This window comes from Periophthalmus magnuspinnatus, chromosome 16, assembly GCF_009829125.3.
Source record: "Periophthalmus magnuspinnatus isolate fPerMag1 chromosome 16, fPerMag1.2.pri, whole genome shotgun sequence".
NCBI classification, from domain to species: Eukaryota; Metazoa; Chordata; class Actinopteri; order Gobiiformes; family Gobiidae; genus Periophthalmus; species Periophthalmus magnuspinnatus.
Genome location: NC_047141.1, coordinates 19,672,710 through 19,695,581, shown reverse-complemented (window position 1 = coordinate 19,695,581; position 22,872 = coordinate 19,672,710). Strand labels below are relative to the sequence as shown.

General features: G+C 37.9%; 2 protein-coding genes across 2 annotated transcripts in view; one reads left to right on the top strand and one right to left on the bottom strand.

Annotated features, from left to right (window-relative positions):
- LOC117384418 (nuclear factor of activated T-cells, cytoplasmic 1-like) overlaps positions 1–12,050 on the top strand; it is a 57,008-nt gene extending 44,958 nt beyond the window's left edge. The window contains exon 10 of the mRNA XM_033981741.2: positions 10,522–12,050. Coding sequence (XP_033837632.1) covers positions 10,522–10,577 — 56 coding nt within the window. The 3' untranslated portion in view covers positions 10,578–12,050. The remainder of the gene's footprint in view (positions 1–10,521) is intronic.
- A 7,661-nt stretch (positions 12,051–19,711) lies between these two features.
- On the bottom strand, positions 19,712–22,500 carry zgc:91890 (solute carrier family 52, riboflavin transporter, member 3-B). The gene is made up of 4 exons (XM_033981652.2): positions 22,319–22,500; positions 20,756–21,833; positions 20,488–20,611; positions 19,712–20,392 (listed from the first exon to the last, which is right to left on the bottom strand). Exons 2-4 carry the CDS (start codon positions 21,784–21,786, stop codon positions 20,180–20,182), a joined length of 1,368 nt encoding a protein of 455 aa, XP_033837543.1. The 5' UTR covers positions 21,787–21,833; positions 22,319–22,500; the 3' UTR covers positions 19,712–20,179.
- Positions 22,501–22,872: the final 372 nt, after the last annotated feature.

Sequence of the window (22,872 nt, the reverse complement as noted above, 5' to 3'; positions counted from 1 at the left end):
TATTCCCTGCAGTGGTCTTCCTTCAGTACACCACGTGCTGTATTTAAGTTTCTCCTGACGCAGCTGTTTAGTGGCTCACATTCTGAGGTTTTGGAGGAGCACGTTGAAGAGACACCAAGCCACATGGATCACAGCGGGTCAGGATACAGACAGAGTTGTGGCTTGGCTGCACTCATCCCTGTACATGTATATCTGTGATCACTGAGTTTGCTGCTTGAGCCAGGCACGCTCATTACTGTAGCACAATATGACAAATGTCAGTGTGGTCAACTGCGCTGACAGCCTGCTGACTACAGTGAGTTTCCTCGTGTATTCTGTTATCATCTAGTCTATCATTTGTTTAAGTGTGAGTCGGAGAACATTTAATCCTAAGTAAACATTACAACACGGTTTGGTGTTTTCTGAGGACACCACATAAAGTAATCTGACACTTACAGCCTTGTTTGATCTGCTTTTGCATTTACTGTGACTTACTCAGGAGGCCTCTCTGAGTATACCATGTATCTAGTCATTTTCTCGACTTACGGTAGTCCATAATGTAAATACTCCAATTACTTTGGTAAATCTTTGAGTTAACTCAGAATCTGTGTTATAAAACAATGATATTCTACTATGGAGTAAGTAGTCTGCCACTTTGTTCCATTTGGTTTCATGGGGCTGGGGTGTGTGAGAAAGCTTAACTTCATTGTGCAGTTATTGAACAAAATCAGTATTGGCTGATCTGAGATTTAAATGCATTTGAAGACATAGACAACTGAAATTCTGTCTCCAAAGTTTAAAATTGAGGATAACAATGCTTTTCAAACAGAAACTTCCAAACAATAAGGTTAGGGCCCTCTTCATGCCATGATGTGTGTTCTTCTACCGCCAAAGTGGTTCCAAAACCCTTAATGGCATCTGTCATCCATAAGCGCTCTCGCACAGTTGCCCCCGGTAGTGCTTTTGTTTATGGTTGTGTTTAGGGGACATAAATACCAGCATCCTCAGTAAACAGGAGCAGCTCTCGTCCAGACCGCTTAATAACAGCTCCCCATCTGAACCCAGTTAAAGGGGTGTAATCGTATCCTATAGCGACGGATGTCAACACAAAAGGCCCAAGCCTGAAGACATGAAGAAAGACAGTGGATTTTTCAACACTTTGATAGAATCTTAGTGCAGAAATATTGGAATATAGCACAACTTGAATAAAGCAGGAATATCCAAAGCTATTTTATGAAAATGTGCAGGTTATATAGTGTTGGGGACTGTTACCCAATAAGAGCCTGGTCTCCTCAAAATATAGGTCTCCCCATTCCCCTACTAATGTGTAAATGATTTAGAATAAAAATAAAACAAATAAATAAAGTTTAAAATAAATAGGTCCATAACTTGTGTATATTTACAAATTGTGAATTTTTTTGTCTATGATATTTATATTTTTTCTTTTTTTACACTGTGGTGCCTTTTCGTGCACATTTGTACACCACATTCACAGCTATACCTTTTCAAGCCTAAATACTCAAACTCAAAGAAAGATAAACAGTAGTGGAAGTCAAAGTACACAGTGTCTTCCTCTGGTACTGCAGAGCTGGGAGCACCCTCACAGTGGGTGAAAAGCTTTACTTCAGGGGTGGGAATGGCTATAACCGCTGAACTGTAAGCATCCTTCTGTTGACATATAACCCATGGTAGTAATAAAACTTAAATGTGTCCCTTGGCTCCAGCAATCTTACTCCGTCGAGCTCAATTCTTCTCAAAACAACGTGATAACAAATAGGGAAATCCTTAAGCCCTCGGTAAGCGCGTTTATACAGTGGGAGGTGAAGAAAAGTGATGAAGTGGTAGTAAAACTAAGAGAAAAGTGGTCTTATGTGCTCTTAAATGTCTTAAACTGCTGTCCTGCCACTACAAATCACATTTACCAAAGTGCAAAGAATGAGTCCATTATAATTTGATAGGTCATTCTAATAAATTACTAGAGGACCTATTTTAGCTATAACGTAGCTAAATTTTTATTTTATTTTTTTTATTGTGACTTAAAAGCAAAAACAGTTTTTACATGCATGCAGAATGCAGAATTGTGACTAAAATGCTATTACATGTATTACAAAAGGTGGTCTTTGCTATATTAAAGTAATAAAAATGGCCATCAGAAAATCACTTTAACTTTTTAGTTGGAAAAAAATCAGGGATTTGTCATATCTTAATTAGTCAAATTGGTGGAATTGATCTTCAGTTTCGTTTATTTTGACATAGGGCAAATGCCAGGTCTGTTTTATTTAAACCCTTATAACTCTTGAATTACCCACACAATAGTAGCATATTTTGTTTATGCTAAGTAATGAAAAATCCAGCCAAATCTTAAACTCTACCATTTCCTTGCATAGCTCCCGAGTTTGCCTCGAGTTAATACACCCCACTTGCCCTTTTTTCATAAAAACCTTCCATTATGATATAATGCATTAGTGTCAACATTTGTAATCTTCAAAAAGTGCCTTTATTGACAGATCCACAGCCTCCAGATGTTTGATGATTTGTCGGTGATATCCAAAGCAGGAGTTGACATTGAATTGGAAAGATATTTGGACTTTTTGCCAACTGCCTTCCTTCTTCTATGCTATTTCATACGAGCACCCTTATCTGACCCCATGACTTGATATATCGAAATCCCTGCAGACATTGGGGATTTAAAATTGGATGGCAGGGTATTGTTAATCACATCACTTGAGGATCAACAGGTTTTTTTCATTTGCAGCTGAAGGACTAGGGGCCTTTTTCCCCTTGATGTTGCATGCAAAATATAGCATGATATCCAAATCGCGGGACAGAGCACAAGCAAAGCAGATAAGTTATAAACCAATGCAAAACAGACAGGTTACACAAAGGCCGCTCATGCAGACTCACCCACACTAAAAAACAGGAAGTATCCTCCCCGGGCTGTCTATCAGTGATGGATAGCAAACTATAAAGCTAACACTGAGCTAAGCCTTTTTGGACAGTGTCAGTACAACGGCAGCGAGGAAAACAAGCCAGACAGACAAAGGTGATTTAAAGTAGCCCGATACAAATGTGGCCATAAATTGTACAGGTGCACGTACACTATATGCAGTTATGATTATTTCAATATGTTTAGTCTTTCTGTCTTTAAAATCAATCATCTATGCATCTATATGTTCAGATCATAAATGTTCAGGGATGAGAAATCTCTGTTCACTTCGTGTAAAATTCTGAGGATCAAATGTTGTCTGTTTGCTCCATAAAGAATGGTCAGGAGGCATTTTGGCATGAAGTTTTGTTTTTATATATATCAAACAGACTTGGCAGTATACAGCCACATCTGAGATTTCTTTGTTATGTGATAGCATTTTGATTGCGTGGTTTTGTTTTGACATACTTAACTAAGGCAAACATTTGGATTATAAAATACTGTGTAGTTATGATTTTGATTTGACATTTTTGAACACAGCTCGAGACGATATCAGTGTATTCATATAATTAAAAACAAAAAACAAAAAAACTAAAGCTTCACAATATATATGTTATGCTCTATACATAATTGTTATATAGTCATGTGGAATAATTTATCCAAAAAGTGAAACGGGCAATAAATTCAGTGCACAAATGGTTAGATATTTCTCATCTATTTGAAAAGCAACAATTTTGAATGAATATTTATTTATTTATTTATTTATTTATAGTGGACAGTGCATGTTGACCAACAGTAACTGTTTAACATGCCAGAATTAGCCAAGAGGCTAGTTTTCATCTGTTGTCCGTTGCCATGATGTACAGATGGCTCCTTGCAAATTTAAATAATTTACAGAGGACACAATATATAATGTTGAAATTATGACTATATAACCTTCTTCATTAGGCAAGGCAAGGCAAGTTTATTTGTGTAGCGCAATTCGTACACAAAATAATTGAAAGTGCACATCACAAATAATCATCATAAAATTTACATGTATTACCTTTATTATCCCCTCACAAAATTAATTATTTGACAGAGATATTTTCTTATACTTCATACAACTAACTGGTCTTTAGTAGTGCTTTTTTTTGTCATTGTTTGCGTTGGCACCTAAATCCTTTTCAGAGAATCCAGTCGTGAGGGCATATGAGAGCAGCAGTAAACAGCTCCCTCTCATCCTCACATGGGCCTCTGGGGAGTGACCTGGAGCAGCACACTGGTGCCCCCATGGGCTCTGGAGGAAATGAGACGGAGAGGGAGGATGGAGCTCAGGGCTGCCTCCCAAACTGGAGAGAGGCACCACATCAAACACAGGGTTATCTCACAGACCAGGCGTGGGCACAGTGGGGTGCACAGAAGGACTGTTGTTACAGATTTGCTTTTCTAATTTTGGATCTAGTCCTATTTTTTTTAGCCATGGTTTAAATGTAATCTCTGTAGTTTTATGGGTACCCAAAAGATGTTTGTTTTGGATGGAAAAAAACACTTTTGGTTATGTATTATTGTAATAAATGATAATATGGAAACTACTTTATGCCACTAACACAATAACATTAAGGCCGGATACACTTGTGTTGTTTGTTTTATCATATTTCATCAAAAAAGAAAAAGAACCCAAGACCAGAACTGAACTTGGACAACATAGCTAGGACTAAACTATCATCTACTACAATTAGTTGATCGTTCTAAGGTGTGACAGTTCTCTCACTCACACTCAGCTCAAACCACTGGAAGCTTTCTCTAAAAACAGCAGCAGACTTATCGATTGGAAATCTCCTCAGCGACATCACAACACTTCTTGTTTACACAGTTTATTTTTTCTGTTTTGTCTCCAACAGACTGATAGTAAGACCCAACTCTTTGTTAGGTTATGATCTTGTTACTTCTTAGAGTCCCATGTCCAAAAAGTTGCGGTCACATTGTACAATTTGATGATGGAGGGCAAAACTAAATTTACAATTTTCAAGAAATTTCAAAAGTTATCTTCTGCAAATGTTGAACTGGGACTACAATACTTGGCAGATAAATCTTATGGCTTACAACTCCTCCAATGATGTCTTTGCTAATGAACACCACTATCACTTGCTGAAGTATTGTGAAAAAAAATCGCTTTTGTTTGCGGACAGGAAAGACGTTAAACTGTATCATCTGGATAGGCCCTATAATTACAGAGGTATGAACCATAGCCAAGGTCAAGCAATATTTAATCTGACAGTTGTTAAACAGCAAATTAGGCTACAGAATTTTGTTATTCCTCCCAGCTCAATTTTAAACTATAGTGTGATGCCACGTGAACACATTTAATACAGCAGATATATAGCGTAGCTCACCGTTTTAAATGACCACCCATCACACTGCTATAATCTTACCCTGAACATCAAAGTCCTTATAGTTCAATGTCTTTCTCTCTCCCTATCTGAGTGGTGAGTGCTTCCACATGGGACATCCCAGAGGTTCACACACCAGCGTATATCCGATGAAATACGCTGTCTGTTCAGATCATCACATCATTAGGCCCAAAGGGGTTCTGGGACGTATTAGGAGCCGTCTACCTGCACGACGTGGATGAATTTATGAAGCACTTTATCACGATGAGGCATTAGAGGAACACCCTGTCTCTCTCCCCTTTGAGTTTATCTTTGGGAATAAACTCCCCACATCGTCAATTTATCTTGTGTGTTCCGACCTTTGACCCCTCCCTTATTTTTGACGCTGCTTATAAGGTAGAAGAAGTGGTGACGTGGTTTGAGCTTTCGAGTCGTGCGTGGGAGGCAGCAAATTGTCCATTAAGTGTTGCTGCCGAGGCCCGAGAGAAGATTTGATATTGCCGGGGAAACAAAAGTAATATGTAGCAGGAAATTCAATTGTCTCTGTGCAGCAAGTTGGAGCTTTAGTTTGGCTTCCATAAGCAAATCAATTTTTACCTAAGTTCACATGAGGTGTTACTCAGTCTATTGGCAGCAAGGGTTTACATAGCTCAGGCCTCTTTCCAACATGTTATATTGCAGCAATATAATATCTGTATGTAATAATATATAATCAAATAATATTACGGAAAATGCTAAATGTAATGTTTTTCAGGTGGTAAATGAATTAGGAGCTAGGGATGGATTATCAGTGATATCAGTGGGTTTGTTCAAATATTGTATTGGTTTGATAAAAATGTATTTATTTATTTATTTGGCACCAATATTTTTTCTGACCATAACAGCAAGACATGTATACAGTACTGGCACAAAAAATCATATCAGACAATTTCAGGAACTATAATTTTCAAACTGATTTCTCTATGTTTCTCCAAGCACCATAATAGCAGGAAGAAATAGCATCTTTTTACAAACAATGGAGGCTCCTTTACTATAGGCAGCGGAAGACTCCTCAATATGTTCCTGACCCTCACAGTTTATTCTCGCAGTGAAAGTGGAAGAAGTTCAAGAAGGTGTCTCTCCCGCTTCAGTATCAAGAGAACAGGAAGCCTCAGCTACACACTCAGGGTCAAAGGTCATGTTTTGGGTCGTCAGCTGAGTGGAGCTGAGCTAAGGTGATGTCAGTGGCACGGGTCATTGCCGGTCAGGGCTGATTTGGGTTGATGGAGATTGGGTTACAGCAGCGGGCCTCCAGACTGTAGCAGACCACAGGGCTTTCACTGTTCACAGAGGAAGCCCGGCTCGTATCGAACCCTCTGCTCAAAGGAGGCCGCTAACTATTCTAACTCAATCCCATGTGACGCTCAGGTTTATGCACAACTTCTACACTGCAATACCTAAGAGGACAGCAGCCAAGTAGTGTTACTGAAAAACGCAATAGGGCTGCTTTTTGCAATTGAATCAAACTCACAATTTAAGTGGACGCAATTGGCCAATTGGAAGGACTGCAGTTTTTGAAGTGCCATAATTTCCTTCACAAATAAGGAAATATCCAGTCTTATTCTGCATAGCTCATGTTTAAATCTTTTTTTTTGCAATTCTTCTGAATGCAGAAAAATCACAATTATTTTTTTCCCAAATTGTTCAGCCCTACCATAGATAGCATCTCCTTTCTAATAAATGAATTAGTTAATTTTTTTATTTATTTTTTATTTTTTCATTTAGTTTTGTTTGTTTTTTTGTTTTGCTTGACTTCTCACCAGCTTTCCTAACATAACACTCTTAATATAGATTGTTTAGCAGAAAATTACACCAATTGGAATAGTCCCATATTAATTTGCATAATCCTACAAAGTCATAGTACTGTATTAATCCTTTAGGTATCTGTCCAGCGATACAATCTAATATTTATTCAGGCTGGAATGTTGTTCTTATCAAAACTGAACCCTTTAAATAAACCTTTGCTGCAACAATATTTTCAACCTTTATTTCCGAAGCAGCAGATAAAGACAGATTTGTATTGGAATTATCCTGGCACACCTGACAAAGATGAGGATCTAAGTAGGGATACCAACACTGAAAATACACATTCATTTAATCAAACAAGGAAGCATTATTATAGTATGTAGTATTTTGGTGTCAATCTAAAATAGACCCTCCAGCTGCCCAGCCCTAAGAATAGGCCCTGACAGGTTTGAATGGTGCTGTACAAATTGCGTTGGCGTTGTGACTAATAAAGGAAGACACTTGTTTAAGTAAGCTTTTTTTTCTCACCGGGGAATATCGGGAGTTTAGTTTTCCACTGTTTTTGTTTATTCATGAATGGGGATCCTCCCTGTTGCAGCTTTCCATTATTAACCTGCATGGGCAAACAGAAATGGAACAGTTTCCAACCTGCAGTGAGAAGGATGCCAGGACAAATGAGTGTTGAAATATACCTTTATAGGAATGTTGTACAGGCTTTTATTATGGAATTATATTTGAATATTCTGATTTTAGTGGCCAGTTATTTATTTTCAGGATTTATACTCATAACCTGATGTTATAATGATAAAACTATGATATAACTCAACTATGAAACTATGGCAATCGCATAGAAGTGATTTTCATATTAATTTGAAAAACTTTTTTATGCAGAATGCCCAACCTCACATAAACCTTTACATGTATTTGTTTGATATAATGGCTCTGACTTATAACACAATTTGTCTGTATAATCCTGGTAAATAATTTTAAATATATTACTTATTTATTTAACTTTTTTTGTATTTCAACTCAGACAAACTTCTGTAAGTGTGCATGTGTTCTCACATTTGGCTTGGCTTTAAATGTATTCTTGTATTTATTATGTTCTTCTGGGAAACATATTTACACTGTCCAACCTGTTTCAGTGTCTTATTGTCACAGTTTCGTAGCCATGACACAAACAGTCTTAATAACATTTATAAATAGAATGTTGGTGTTATTTTGTGGTGCAACCGTTCGCCGCATCCTGTTTCACATTGAGATTCACTCGTTGACCCAGTGCACACTCAAATAAAACATAGTAGGGCCAGTCTCTTACCCTCCTCTATCTTTATAATGGAAAAAGTTTTAGCTGATCAGTAGCAAAAGTACAGCTCAGGTAATACGTGGGCAGAGGAAATAGCACTTTTGTAACGGCACTGTGACGACAGTGTGTGCATTTTAAAGGGTACTTTTGAGGATGTTTTGGAAGTTTGGGGTTTTTCCAAGTCAATCAATTTTTGGTTGACACGGCATGAAATGGAAAAATATATATATATATTATTTTAATCATGAATCTATAATGTTTTTCTTTGCTCAGAGTGTCATTAATTGAGCACAGAACAAATATTATGTTAAGTGTGGACCCATTTATTGGCACTTGTGTTAGTTTCTGTTAAATTAACTTTTGTGAGACTTGTGACACAGTATTGTATTAGACCCACAGAGCAGCAGTGACATTCATTTAACTGTTACATGTCCCCATACTTCCTTAATGTCCTGGTGTGGCAGAGCTAAAAATAACCTCGGCGTGTAAATGCCTGCTCAGCCTGGAGCCAAATGGAGTTGAAAACAGCCAGCAGTGTTGGCACAGGTCAGGTTTTTCCAATGGGAGTTCCTCCTGTTTAGGGGGGTGAGTCCCAACCAGCCTGATTTGTGTGTGCGAAGGTGTGTGGTATGTTTTCAAAGTCAAGTTATTATTCCAGAGGCTGCCAACAGGGCTTTTGAAACCTTCTTCTTTTATTTTCAGTGTTTTATTCAAATTAGATTATTAAGATTAAGAGAAACCATATAATGCACTCAATGCATGCCACTGAGTCTTCATGGCTCAGTGGTATGTATTGAGTGCACTACAGCATTCTCCCACTTGACCTAAAAGTGCAGTTCAAAATCACACTACTCCTTGATTGGCTTTAGTAAAATTGTACATCCACTATTGCATTTCCCCAAAAGGCCTAAAAGTGCAGGTAATATTACACTCTTCCCTATGTGACCATGTGGTTACTGGCCTTGTTGTTGTGTTATAGCCTTTTCTTTTGATTCAATATATGTGTATTAAAGATGCACAATGTAGCTTAAACGTATTTTGTATTTATTTCATTCCTAAAGAAGCCTAGTGATGAATCGTTGCTAAAGTATGACACTTCTTTGTCATACAACACCTCCCTATGAGCTTAGGCCTATGTTATTTTCTTGGTATCACAAACCCATATCAATAGCATTCTGCAGACCCTGTTCAGTGGGTGGATTTCCTGTCTCTAACCTCACTCTCTCTGTCTACATCAGTGAACTTTATCACAGCGCGTCTCGATCACAAAACCATGGGCTGCTTGTTTGTGTTGTTGGGTGACTGCAGAGCCCTCGCCATCTCCAGAGTCACTTCCCTGGGATTTGCCAAAGCACACAGAAATGATAAGAGCTGGACTCATGTGTGTCTGCTGGTCTATGGGAAAGGCGCGGGTTTAGGGACAAGTGCAGGAAACATCATGACTTAGACTGGGACCATGTGGGGGCTGACACAACTTTCAAAGAATTCACTGATATTGTTCTGATATCTGCTCTTATTCAAGTTAGCAAGAATGTATTAAAAAGTGAAACTATGCTAAGAGAGTACATGAGATTACAGTCATGATGCACGATTGGATCAGTCCAATACCCTCAGCTTAAAAAAAAAATAAAATATATATATATATATATATATATATATATATATATATATATATATATATATATATATATATATATATATATATATATATATATATATGAGGCAGATAAACTTTTATAAACAATGTATTTAAGAAAATGATTCAAATGTGAATTTGATTATGAAACAGCACATTTGAGATGTGATACTTTCAATACCATTTCAGTATGGAAATATCAAGATTTTGTTGTTCCCTCACTCATCACTGCTATGCTGCTGTTACTAGCTGTTGATACTACTATGCACCCGATGTATTTACTTTTTTTTTGCTTTTTGTTTGCTATTTGCGTTTTCTCTACATTTGTATCTCTTTCTCTTCTGTCAGTTTTACCTTTTATCATAGTATTGGTATATTATTTAGTAACTTAGTACTTATTCCCCCACTGATCTATAGAAACAACCTTGGCGTCAAATCTTTTTAAATTAGCACTATGAACTACATGCTTCTGTATAATTTGGACTAACGCTGTCCCTTTGTGTATGTTTTTCCACAGTTAATGAAATCATCAGAAACGACCTCTCCAGCATTTCCGTGCACACTCATGCATAGACATCCTGGACCCGTCTGCCGCTCACAGCTCCGACAACAAGATAACCACAAAACAATGAGATCCAGACTATGAAGAATTTGGATATTTGACCAGGATCTCTGACTCTTTTTGACTTCTCCAACTGCACACTGACAATCATTGGCAAGATCCACAAACTCCATGAATGTTGAAAGGGAAGTGATTTCAAGGGCAGTGTATATTGCTTGCCTTAACAAAGAAAATTAATTGATTAGTGGACCAAACAACTTACTATGTATAATAATGCATGGACAGTGGATCGTCAATTTCTTTGTGCAAACTGGTGCCTTACTGCAGTAATATTAACGACAGCACTCATGTATTTATGTGTCCATTCTAAACCAAATTATTATTGTCTACATGTTTTTTGTACAACTTTGAATGATTTTTCCAGGGGAGCTCACGCCGGACAATATGTTGAATCGGACTATGTGAATAGACTAGCCTTGTATTTTATTTGCTAAAGCATATTATCCTTGTATATTATTTTGTATGTATTGATAATATGAATGCCTTCAGGTTGTATCATGCCATTTATCTATCTTATTTGCTTTGGTTTTCTCTATCTATAGCTATTCTATGAAATGCTTTCACCTTAGTGCCTCAACTGAAATGGCCCCGACCCTGTCTTCCAGTTTTCAACTTCAACTGAGTCATGCTGAGACAATCGAAATTAGCGTACAGCACAGACTAAGAGTGGCTTATTGAGGCAGACTTTTCAATTTTCTTTCTGCCCCTAAATTCTGTTAACAATGGTATGCTTACCTGCTAAATTTTAACGTTGCAGGTTTAAATACACACAATGGGCAAAAGTCTAGGATGGGATTTTAAGAGACGCTATGAACATATATTGAAGATATAGCTGCACTTGTAGAGCACAGACCTCTGCCCAGGTATTGGTCTGTTCCATTGAATCTCAAAACAATGGTATATAATTAGATTTTAAATATTTGGTGAAATATGTTCTCTCAAATTGATCCCTCAAACACTTACAGACTTTTGCGCATTAGTTGCTTTTGCACATCATGTAAATAGGCACACTGACAGTACACTTCAACTGTTGGGGTTAGCCAGACTGTTATGGCAAACAGTTGGCAATAATTGATCTAAATAAACCAAATGATTTTGTCTTTGGTGAAATTATTGCCTATGTTTCACAAAGTATAGCATTGAGTTTCACCCCATAGGAAAGCAACAGAATGCACTTTACTGTCCATACAGAGCAGACCAAATGTTGAACACTTTTCCAAATGATCCGTTGCATGCACATCACACTGGGATAATAGAGCAGACATATCCAGTCACTTCCTGACACATTGGGACATGTGGTATATTAGCATGAGTTAACTGTATCATAATGTTTTCTATTTTTGTGCCTTACTCTCTCAGCTACAAACTTGTCACACCCATAATGCTTTTCTGTGTAGGCACAAGGTCAAACATATTTCTCTTTAATATGAAATATTTATAAAAAAAAAAAAAAAAAAGAAATGTGTTTAAAGTGCATTTAATGTGTTCTCTATATTAAAATAAATAAATGGCATCATTATAACTTGTATGTAATGAATAATTTCACAATACACATTTGAAGTATATGTCAACAATATAACTTTAACTTTAAAGGGCCCATATTATGCTATTTTCTGATCTATGTTATAATGTTGTTTCTTCATCAAAAATATATCTAGAGTTGTTTTTTGTGTCATTCACACATATTTAACACACAAATCCTGCATATTTAGGCTGAGTTCTTCTCTCAAACAGAAAACACCTTGTGATGTCATGTGGTGATACAGGAAGTGGAAGTCCATACACTCCAAAAATAATTAGGATAATTTCAGCCCTGGAATTGCCCCTCTACACTGAACTAAAGGTAAAAAGTTGTTCTTAACTTGAAAACAACTGCTTCATGACTTCACAAGGTGGAACAGAGCATTTTAGCTTTGGAGATGTAGACAGACTAATAATGTAGGATTACTCAAACATGTGTGAATGAGACAAAACACAACTTTAGGTATGTTTTTGAGGCAGTAACAACATAACATGGCTTAAAGCCCATAAGAGTCCAGTTTGATTTATACAGACAAAAAGAAAACATTAGGCACATGGAAAAAGAAGAAGTGCATAATTCTAGTTAATACACACTTATTGCTAGTGCTGTATCCGCACATTGTAGTTAAACAAAAATGCATTGGTGCGCAGGTACAAGCAGAGGCCTGTGTTTTCCGGTGATTATTGTCAGCGGTGAGCAGTTATGTCTGATATAACCCTCGCCCTGGGAGTCGTGCCACGCTCCTGTGTACCACCTGCCAGTCCTGCATGCCCACTTTTTCCATTTGCCCGGGTTCAGAACCGCCCATGGCCTGCTCAGAGACAGAAGGCAGGCCCAGGCGGTGCTCCCCTGTAAGCCCAAAATAGAGGCACTATATTTACAGATGCAGACACGCCCCTTTTTCCTGGCACTTACCTGAGCGCTCCTCTCAATGTGCCGTACCCTTTGACACAGTGAAGGAAGCATGACTGCAGGCCATGCTTTCCAATACACTGCGCCATTAAGCAAAAGAGGTTTAGGTAGAGCAGGAATACCAATTATGTGAGAAAAAACATACAGAGGCCTGCAATCTGCAAGAGTTGTGGATTTTTTTTATTTGTAATATACATAATTAAGTTTGTTTTGGAAAAAATAAGAACATAAGAAAGTAGAGTAATTTGATTTATGTTGGTCTCTTGATTATCCAAATAACTGTCACAATGAGATAATGATTAAGTATGCTAAGAGGCACACTAGTACAAAAGCCAGTACAGCGAGGGTGCCAAGCAAACTGCAGTTTGGTGCTCCAGCTCTGACCGCATCAGGCTGTTATTGTGCACTTGGGCAAGACACTTCATCCACATTGCATATGTATGAACGTATCAAGTGAATGAGTAACTGGTAGGGTTTGAGAGGTCATTGGTGCAGATTGGGAGCCAAGTCTCTGTGGGTCAGATTCAAGGCAGCTCTTAGACAATGCAATGTATAAAATCTCTAAAATATAATCCTTATTATTACTTATTAGAAAGAATATTCATTATATACTTACTTTACTTTATTGAAACACATGCCTAATTGGTTCTCTGTTGTCTTTTATGGATGCTTCTTAAATGTTGTTGTTAAGTAGATTAAACATTGAAAACAAAAGGTCAGCACACCTTATCAAAATTTTTTCAACATAACTTACAAGTCAGTGTAATTTTTATGTATATAGGCAGTGGTGGAAGGTAATGAAGGACAAGTACTAAACTACTGTATTTAAGTAGAATTTGTAGGTATCTGTACTTTACTTAAGTAAATATTAAAGTGGATACTTTTTACTTTACTACATTTTAGAGTAGGTGTCTGTACTTATTTGAACTAGACTGAAAAGTAGAAAGTACTTTTCATATGATTTGAAGTACTTTTCATAAAGGTTTTGAGTTCAAACTTTGGCTTTGAGTAAACAAAATTGAATATTCAAAATTCATGAGAAATTAAGAAATTCATTTGTACTGCTAGTGTTGATCAAAATCTTCCCTTTTTTTAAAATCAGTATGACTACATTCAACACTTAAATAAATTAACAACACAATACTTTTACTTTTTACTCTTAAATTACATTTTAAACAGGTACTTAAATACTTTTACTGAAGCAGATTTTTTCATGGGATTCTTTTACTTGTACTTGATTAACTTTTAACCTCTTTATCTGTGCTTTTATTTACATAAGAAAATTCCTTCATCCACTTCTGTTTAGGTGCCAAACCAAAGTATTGCATGTGAACGCATGTCACTACAGAATACTCTTATTTTTCAATACTATTATTTTCAAAAAACAATTATATTTGTGCACAAAGGTTCCACCTAAACCCTTGTGTATTTTGGGTGATGATTCCAGCACGTGCCAGGCCCTCCCTGTGTCCACCTGCCCTCCACACCTGCAGAGGCCATGACTTAGAAGTTTCATTATCTGCCTTTATAGTGACTTTACTGCCCCACATCTTTTCTTCTTGTATTCCCACTGCACTCTTGATGTTGCCTCTTTACGAAGTGAGCTCTCAGGCCAAATGGTCTCGCTCCTACCACCTAAAGTCCATCTGCTTGCTGTAAATTCCCAATATCCCTGCGTTATGAAGGGCATGTTAAGAGAAGCATGCTTTAAGATGCTTTAAAAGATAATTACTTGACCATGCAGGCAGACCTTTTCATAGCTAGATCCCATAAGTGTGCTCCATTGGCTCTTTCTTGCCACTTGGGAGTTGGGTATTCAGTAACATATGTCAGGAGAACATAAACAGCCTTATCAGGAGTTTTGACGCGATAAAATAGCACAATGACTACCACATGTGTCATCTTTACCAGGCCTTTACATGCGTTGTTTGAATCTGTTTTGGGTGGGACAGTCTGAGCCTACAGGTGCACAGGGCAGTCTTTTCATGGGCTGGTTTCACATGGGACAGGCCAAAGGGATGACCCAAGAGCCAAGTCACAATGGAGTAGGCCCTCAGACAAATCACTGTTTTAAAAGACATTTTAAGAGACACACCACAAAAGCAAACAGATGGGGTCTGGAAAACTGTGTGCCGTCCTTTTATTCTCCATCTGCAGTCATTCAGCTTGAGTTTGCTCGTTTCTTTTGCGTAAAATGTTGTGCGAGTATTTAAACAATTTGCCATTACTGCAGATGTTTGTGCTTAAGTAAGGCAAAAAAGTGAGCATCTCTTTAAAGTGACAGTTTATAGTCAGGCAGTGCTTCTTGGTACTCAAAAGGTCCTAATGCTTTATTCAACCTTTTTAACTCTTTTACTTTGTCTCTGGAAATTTCATGGTGTTACTTGAAATAAGATAAATGTGATCCTGGCTAAAAATTCTGATTGAATGCACACATGTTGCAGCTGGAGCGATTAAGTAAAAAATATTTACACAAAATCAGTCCAAGTGTGTTTTATAATGTACCTATAAGTATAATGCTCAAATTGTCCAGTCTTACTTGTGTCAAAAATGCATGATGAGGTGATCACAACACAATGAAATACAGAGTATTGTTTTACAAATGTTTACTTTTGAATAACAGCTGTTATTTACCAGTTTGCACATTTCTTTCAACCCTCTTTGCCTCTACTGAAAGCCGAGCCATCCGGCGATCCTTGTCTGTTTGCTGTAAATGTTTTAGTACATGTACGCCATGTTTATGTTGAAGTACATTGAAGCGCACATTAGGGATGCTCTAATGGGCCTCAGTAAAAGCTCTTGCCGGAGCAGAGTTCAGGCAGGTGCAGACTCTTACAGTAGATAAAGGAGCCTGGCATTGGAGATGAGTTCACGACAATCACTGTTAGGCTTTTAGACGCCTTCTACAACCTCAATCTTCATTTCCCCTGACACTGATTTTGCAATAAGGATCCGGAGAAAAGGGGAACGTCCATCTATTCATTTTAATGATCCCTCATTATTGACTGCTGGCAGAGAGGGGGCGGGCAGAGGTAATGATTCTCTGTCTTTGTGGCCAATCACTCCCCTTAAAGAAATAAGTCTAAATAAGGCCACTAATGGACGCCCTGTGCGACCTGCCACTGACCCCACAGTCGACCTGAGCACACGACTTCCCGACATAGACAGATGAGGCTTTTGGACCTTTTCCTGTTTTGGTTTTGAATATGACGGTGCACTGTTTAATGGGAGAGTAATGGGAGAGTTGCATTTTTAATGACACACTCAGACTCAACTTATAGTTAAACTTGAAACTAAAAAGTAAAAGTAGACAGATAAAAATACAGATTTTACTGCATTTTTAATGAGCAATTGATAATATTACGCAAATGAACATGTTTAAGTAACAAAGTTTGAATAAAGTCAATGGCAAGGTGGGCACACACCGGGACAGCAAATTTAGTTAAAGAAACTGTATATACTGCTGTACTGCTGCTCTCTCTCTCTCTCTCTCTCTCTCTCTCTCTCCCTATATATATATATATATATATATATATATATATATATATATATATATATATATAATACACACACATATACACACACATATACACACTACAATCACAACTGAACCTGGGTGACCACTGCCTTAACCTGCAGATAGAGGACAGACACAAGTTTTGCTCATTCTCAGTATATGGACAAGCCATGCCTCATGTGAAAGCTCAGAACCTCCAGAATTCTCTCAGAGGCTGCACTAGCATTGACTTATGAGGATTAAGATCAGAGAGAGGTATTTTAGGTTTTAACTGGATTTCAGCATTGAAACCGGCAAAACCAAATGAGACAATCATATGAGGCTTATTCTCTCTTGGATAATCAGTTTGAGAACCAAAAGACTAAATTATAACAAACAACGTGGCCATCATGTTCATTTTTTTGTAATTAAGAATAAATCATTGCTAAGCTATATTTGATTTGAGCATGTCTATATATCTGGGGACACAGTTATGTTACTTTTATGTAATGGAAAATCAAAATCACTCATTAAATCTTACATTAATCTTACAAAAAAAACCCACACACACACAAAAAACAATAAAACAAAACAACAGTTTAAGTAAAAATGAGAATCTAAAAATAAAAATAATAATTACACACACAAAAACAACAACAAAAGAATACAAAACATAGTAAGCCTAAAGTAAATAAGTTTGGACTCAGGGCTCTCTCGATGCAAATGTGTTTATGACTTTGAAAGTTATAGACTATGAAGCGCTCATCTGCCTCCTTGTGTTGAATATATTATAATGTATATCTTATTGACTGTACATCTTTCCCCATTAATATGCATGCACATTATCGGTCTCCACTAAAATCGGCTTGTCAAGAAAGTGTACTTTACTGCAGCCTCCAACAGCTCTTTGAGGCACACTTCACACCACTTCTCACCACTAAAGATACTCTCAGGTTTGAGTTGTTTTGCATAGACAGTTCTGTGTGTGATGAGCGGGTGGGGAGGTCATTAGCAGCCTTCATCCACACTCCCCAAGCCCTACTACACTGAAACTGACCACAAGGCAACCCTATCGTCCTCAAAGATTACCTGTCTCCTGTCTTGTATATGAATGTTTTATCATAAAAGCTTTTCTTTGTGCTAAGTGCCTCCTTGAGTGTTTGCTCTTAACTTTTGATTACTTTATGTCTTAGTTCGAAGTTGGCCATAGAGAAAAGGGTCCATAGGAATGTAATGGGCCTAACGGGAAGGATGTTGCTGCTGAAAGTTGTAGATCACCAAGGAGAAATCCAAAGTAGCAGGTGTGAAATCAAAGTTTACTTTAAACAGCAATACGAGTTTGAGCTATTGCAAAGGCTATAGAGGTTCAGCAATTAGTATTTGTTTGACATTATGTATAGTAGTATTCGGAATGTAATGACAATAAAAGACCATGACAGGGGATGAATTGTCCTCTGTAATAGCGCAATTTGTAAAAGAGTCATGTGTAGTGGTGGTCAGAAAACTATTGCCATGGATAGTACGCTAAAGTAGTCAAAGTCTTGTGCAGTCAGTTTGCATAAGGGCCTAAAAGGAGGCCTATTTTACCACTACATGTGAACGGAGTGAGTGGTAAACCTTAAAAACTCATGGTGTTCATATTTTTACAACAATCTGCATTTCAGCTTTATGTAGCTAAAGCCCAGGACAGTCTTCCTGAAGATGTGAGACAGGCCTCTACTTTAACAATGTTTAAATCCAGGCTCTAAACAGTTCTGCTTGGCTGTGCATACGACTGAAAGGGTTTTATTCTGCACTCTTTTATTTTAATGTTAATTTCACGATGATTATTTATGTTTTGATTTGTTTGCATTGTGATTTTCATGCCTTTGTGTGCTATACAAATAAACTTCCCTTGCCTATTAGTGACTTTTGCCCATGCAAAAGCAAAAAGTGAAAAAGTGTGGTAGCGCAGGTGGAAAGACTCAGAAGACTAACACAGACATGACACAATCTTATAAATAAACCAATATGGCAGTTTTGTATGGGCTCCATATGTTTCAGGAAATATAGGATGTCATGCATTACAGTGTAAAAAGACTCATTTAGCACCATTAAAAGCAGCCTGTTTCAAAACCATTCAGTTTGATGTGGCTGCTCACATCTTACTCTTTTTATCTCCATCTCAGAGTTTTACTTTTATATAGTCTTGAGTCATTTAGCAGCAAAAATATTTGTCTGTCTCAGGGTCCAGACGTCAAGGTTTCCAGCTCCTTTTCTTCTTCCTCCTGCCCGAGGTTTTACCAGACGTCGCGTTGTGAGTGGGGAATGGTCGATTGCATAACGCACAATAGTTCCTGGCCTTATTACAAAATTCAATCATTCTCTGCATACTCCAATCCCACGACGGCCCATTAAAGAACAGCCAAGGCTAGGATATCCCCCCTCATGTGTTTTAAATTGAAATTACAGTCACAATGTCTGCTGTGTGATTCGAAGAAGACATGAGTAAAAAGAGACATCAAATGGTGAAGGTGTAGAGAGAAGAGTAGAGAACTATCTTTCACTTTATGTCATTACACATTTGGATCAAGCAAGGTTTGATCAATTACCAAAGTGAGGAATGAATCCACACCCACTGTTATGCCTGATTGCTGTAGTAAGATGATTTGTTACCTCTAGTCCGCACAACCATATGTGAAAAAGACATAGGACAGAGGTGAGGGTGAGCTATCAGGAAATGATGACCCCAGATGTTGTGAGTGACCACAGGGATCTGAATCATATATGACCAACCATGAGTGTCCTTATGGCTCTGTGTCCCAGTGGCTAAAATCGGAAGAACAAACATATGTATATGGACAAGATGCATTCCATGCGTGACATATATGATGCACACTAAAGTAATCACTCTTAATACGGATATGCATCACTTCTAGGTTATGTTTAGTTGTGCAATGTCCAATAACGGGATAATTATGGAATGCGATTTTTTCAACATTATTAGATAGATTTTGGATTTCAAGGCATCATTATTAATCTACACTAGTGCAAAAAGCTACTGAAACGACCAAAGTGAAAACACTGCTCATGCGTTAAACATACTACAAGAGCGACATCTAGTGGTTGATTAGAAGTTTTGCAGAGTTGTGTGCATTTTTTTTTTCATTTCTTTTCCCATCAATTTAATCCTTCAACATGTAAAATAGATCTTGAAGTAGTTTTTGTTTCACTACTGATACTGATACATTTTTTTCACCAACAGTAATTTTATTTTCAATATTTTTTTAAAACACATGAATGATAAACTTAAATCAAGCTTGTGTTCTGGTAACATTTATAAAGTCCATACTGTAAACAACATTATTATTATTATTATTATTATTATCATTTTCTGCACATTTACTAATAAGGCTGATTGTTGTAACTTTCAGTAGGCTACTTATGTTCAAGTATACTTTTGACCTCACACATGAAATCAAACATTATTTTTTGTAACAAAATGTTCACAGATATCTTAGGTTCCAGACCATCTCCACAAAAAGTGTAACAACAAAAAGAAAAAAAACAAACAAACAAAACGTAAAGCTCTTTTAGTCCAAGTTCATAATATTATCATTAACTTAATAAGGCATGTGGATTATTTATATTGGGCACTTTGTGTTGCAGGCATCACCTGATTTAAACAGTCCATAAAGACTCACAACTGGAAACATGGACACAGCTCCGACCATTGACCCCAGCTGCACTACTGCTCCACACCACACAAGGGCGCTGTGTCCTTCATCTCTGAGGATTACTCCAATAATGACTTTTACATATGATAAAGTCAAGACAAATAGGATCCACGCGAAGACCTAGACAATAGACAAAGGCAATTAAAATAATGGCTCAAAACAACCAAATTAACAAGCAGTAGAAAACATTGAAAGGAGAAATGGAAATGTCTCACTATGATTACACTTCCACTTGTACTATCGACCAGCAGTGGACAAGGACTCAACGCCGCCATTGCCATGATATAGGCACCAAATCCAGTCCCGCATAAAGTCAAGACACCCATCAAAATGAGAGACCTGAAAAATAAAAAGGCGTAATTTCATGTGATACTGTTCATTGTTATTAAGATTTCATCATACAAGATGTCCAGGATATAAAATCACTAATCAATCACTAAACATAGTACAAGATTAGCATTGTACAAAGAAGTGTACACTCACCTCTGTGGTACAAACATGGCGATGAAACAGGCCATAGGATTAGCAACAGCTGCTAGGGTGGCGGCCAGATGGTATGCCTGGTTCCCATAAGGCAGACACGAGAAGGACTGGACTGAGGGCAGCACTGCATTGGTCAAAGCATTGACCCAGGCAAGTACAAAAAAGATAAACACCACCTCAAAGTTACTATAGGTGCCCCTGCCAAAAGAGCTGCGGGGTTCCCACCTGGCCATCTCCTGGGAACTAATCATTGGTTTTTGTTCTGGAGATTGAGAGTGTAGTGACAACCCTTGATCCCTCTTTTCCTGAGCGAGATCAGTGACATAATATATATTACTTTTTCTTTCCCGGGATACAGCAGGGTGACAGTTGAGCAGAATGAAAGCTATAAGACACACAACCATCATAGAGCTGAGGAAAAGAAAGAATATTTGTGCAGAGAATTTAGCTGGTTCGCTGACAGCTTGCAGGTCTCCGCTCACTGCTGTAGTTGAATTAACGGCTGTTGTGTTAGCCAAGAGGGTGACATTCTCACAGTGAACCACGCCAACACCTTGGATCAGAGCCACCATAGCAGGCACAAGTCCACTGAGGCCTTCACCTGCAAAGTATGTGGTGAGATACTGTGGGTGTAGGCGCATCATGAAGGGCAGAAAGGTGACAGAAGACGTGCAGTCCACTACAGAGAGAAGAAAGCTTAACACCAGAAGAGGAACACTGTGCAAGGATCCAGCAATTGTCACTGTGTTCTTCCAAAAGAAAGACAGCAGGAATGTAGCAATAACACCCAACACAACAATGAAGTAGACGACAGGCCGTTCGTCTAGGGTCCCAGGGCGAAAACGGTGCATGAGGGTGATAAATAGAGGGCCGATGTTCGCCATCTGGATGAGGACAGTCAAGTAGGACGGCAGGTACCAGTGCTCTGGGATCTCCTGGACAACTAGAGGAAGCTCCACCCACATCCCATTGATGGCTACCCAAGAGCCCATCCCGAAGAGGCAGGCGAGCACGTGAGTCAGCAGTGACATAATGGAGGCAGGAATTAGGTTAGGGAGGAAGTGATGATGAGAAAAGTCTGCAAAAGAAATGTAAATGTATTAGTATTAGTATTTGAGGGAGTAGAGATTTAGATATAGGCCAGAGGCATATGACCTTTCACACACTGACACACTGATCCAGGAAAAGTATCATGTGGTAGCACAGACATAGCCTAAAGCTCCAATAGCATGACACTGTAAATGCTGCAAGTTATGACAGTAGGGATTATGAATATTAAAATTATAAAATGTTAGGAGGTAAGGTTTGTTAAAATGTTATTAACCAGAGCAGACAACACTGTATTGATTCCTATAACCACAGTGTCAACATTTAGTGGGACAGCACAAACAAGGAAGAGGTGCTATTAAAATATAGAGTATATTATCTAATGGTAATATTCTATTAAGTTAAAGTACACTGAAAATCTAAGAAGTATTTTTCATTGTAATTTAGAGGTCAAGTGGCTTAAAGGCTACTTCAGTCCTAAAACCTGTTATTTTCCAAAGCGTCAGCATCTCTTACCTAATCAGTCCAAAATCAGACTCAGCAACTTCATGTTAATATTACACACTCCACTGAAATGAAAATATCCGTAAACCTCAGTGTATTCATTCATCCATACTGTCCAAAAACTCTCTTGTCCCCTTTATGTGACCCACGCACACTTCCCACCGCATTCCACTTCCGTGTACTGCACTTGACACGGGTCTGGAAGGCGCATGCGCAGTTGCTTAGCCGGTTTCAAAACCCTTTGCGCAGTGATTGGTGGAAATATTAACAATGGGCGGAGCTTTTCCATCATCGCTGCAAGAGTAGCTCTGTGCTGCTTAAAAATGCATAAAGAATCAATTCATCCTCTTATTTGCTACATAATAACTTGATTTGATAACCTCGAGGCTATGACTAAATTAATTTGTGTATATAATACATTTCCAATGATAAAATGCATGGCTTAAATATTAGCCTACGTAGGATGTTTATTTTATTCATTCAACTCAATGAAGTTCAATTAATTACAAAGCAGTCCTCTTCATGTGTTATTTCCCGCTTTGCATTTGTGATTATTGATTTAAACT

Bases quoted from the DNA above. Each gene is read 5' to 3' on its own strand.
- zgc:91890 (XM_033981652.2), bottom strand. From the start codon at position 21,786: ATGTCACTGCTGACTCACGTGCTCGCCTGCCTCTTCGGGATGGGCTCT. The intron at 20,612-20,755 runs GTGAGTGTACAC...TTTATTTTTCAG, and splicing joins GCCATGTTTGTACCACAGAG to GTCTCTCATTTTGATGGGTG. The intron at 20,393-20,487 runs GTGAGACATTTC...TCTATTGTCTAG, and splicing joins CAAGTGGAAGTGTAATCATA to GTCTTCGCGTGGATCCTATT.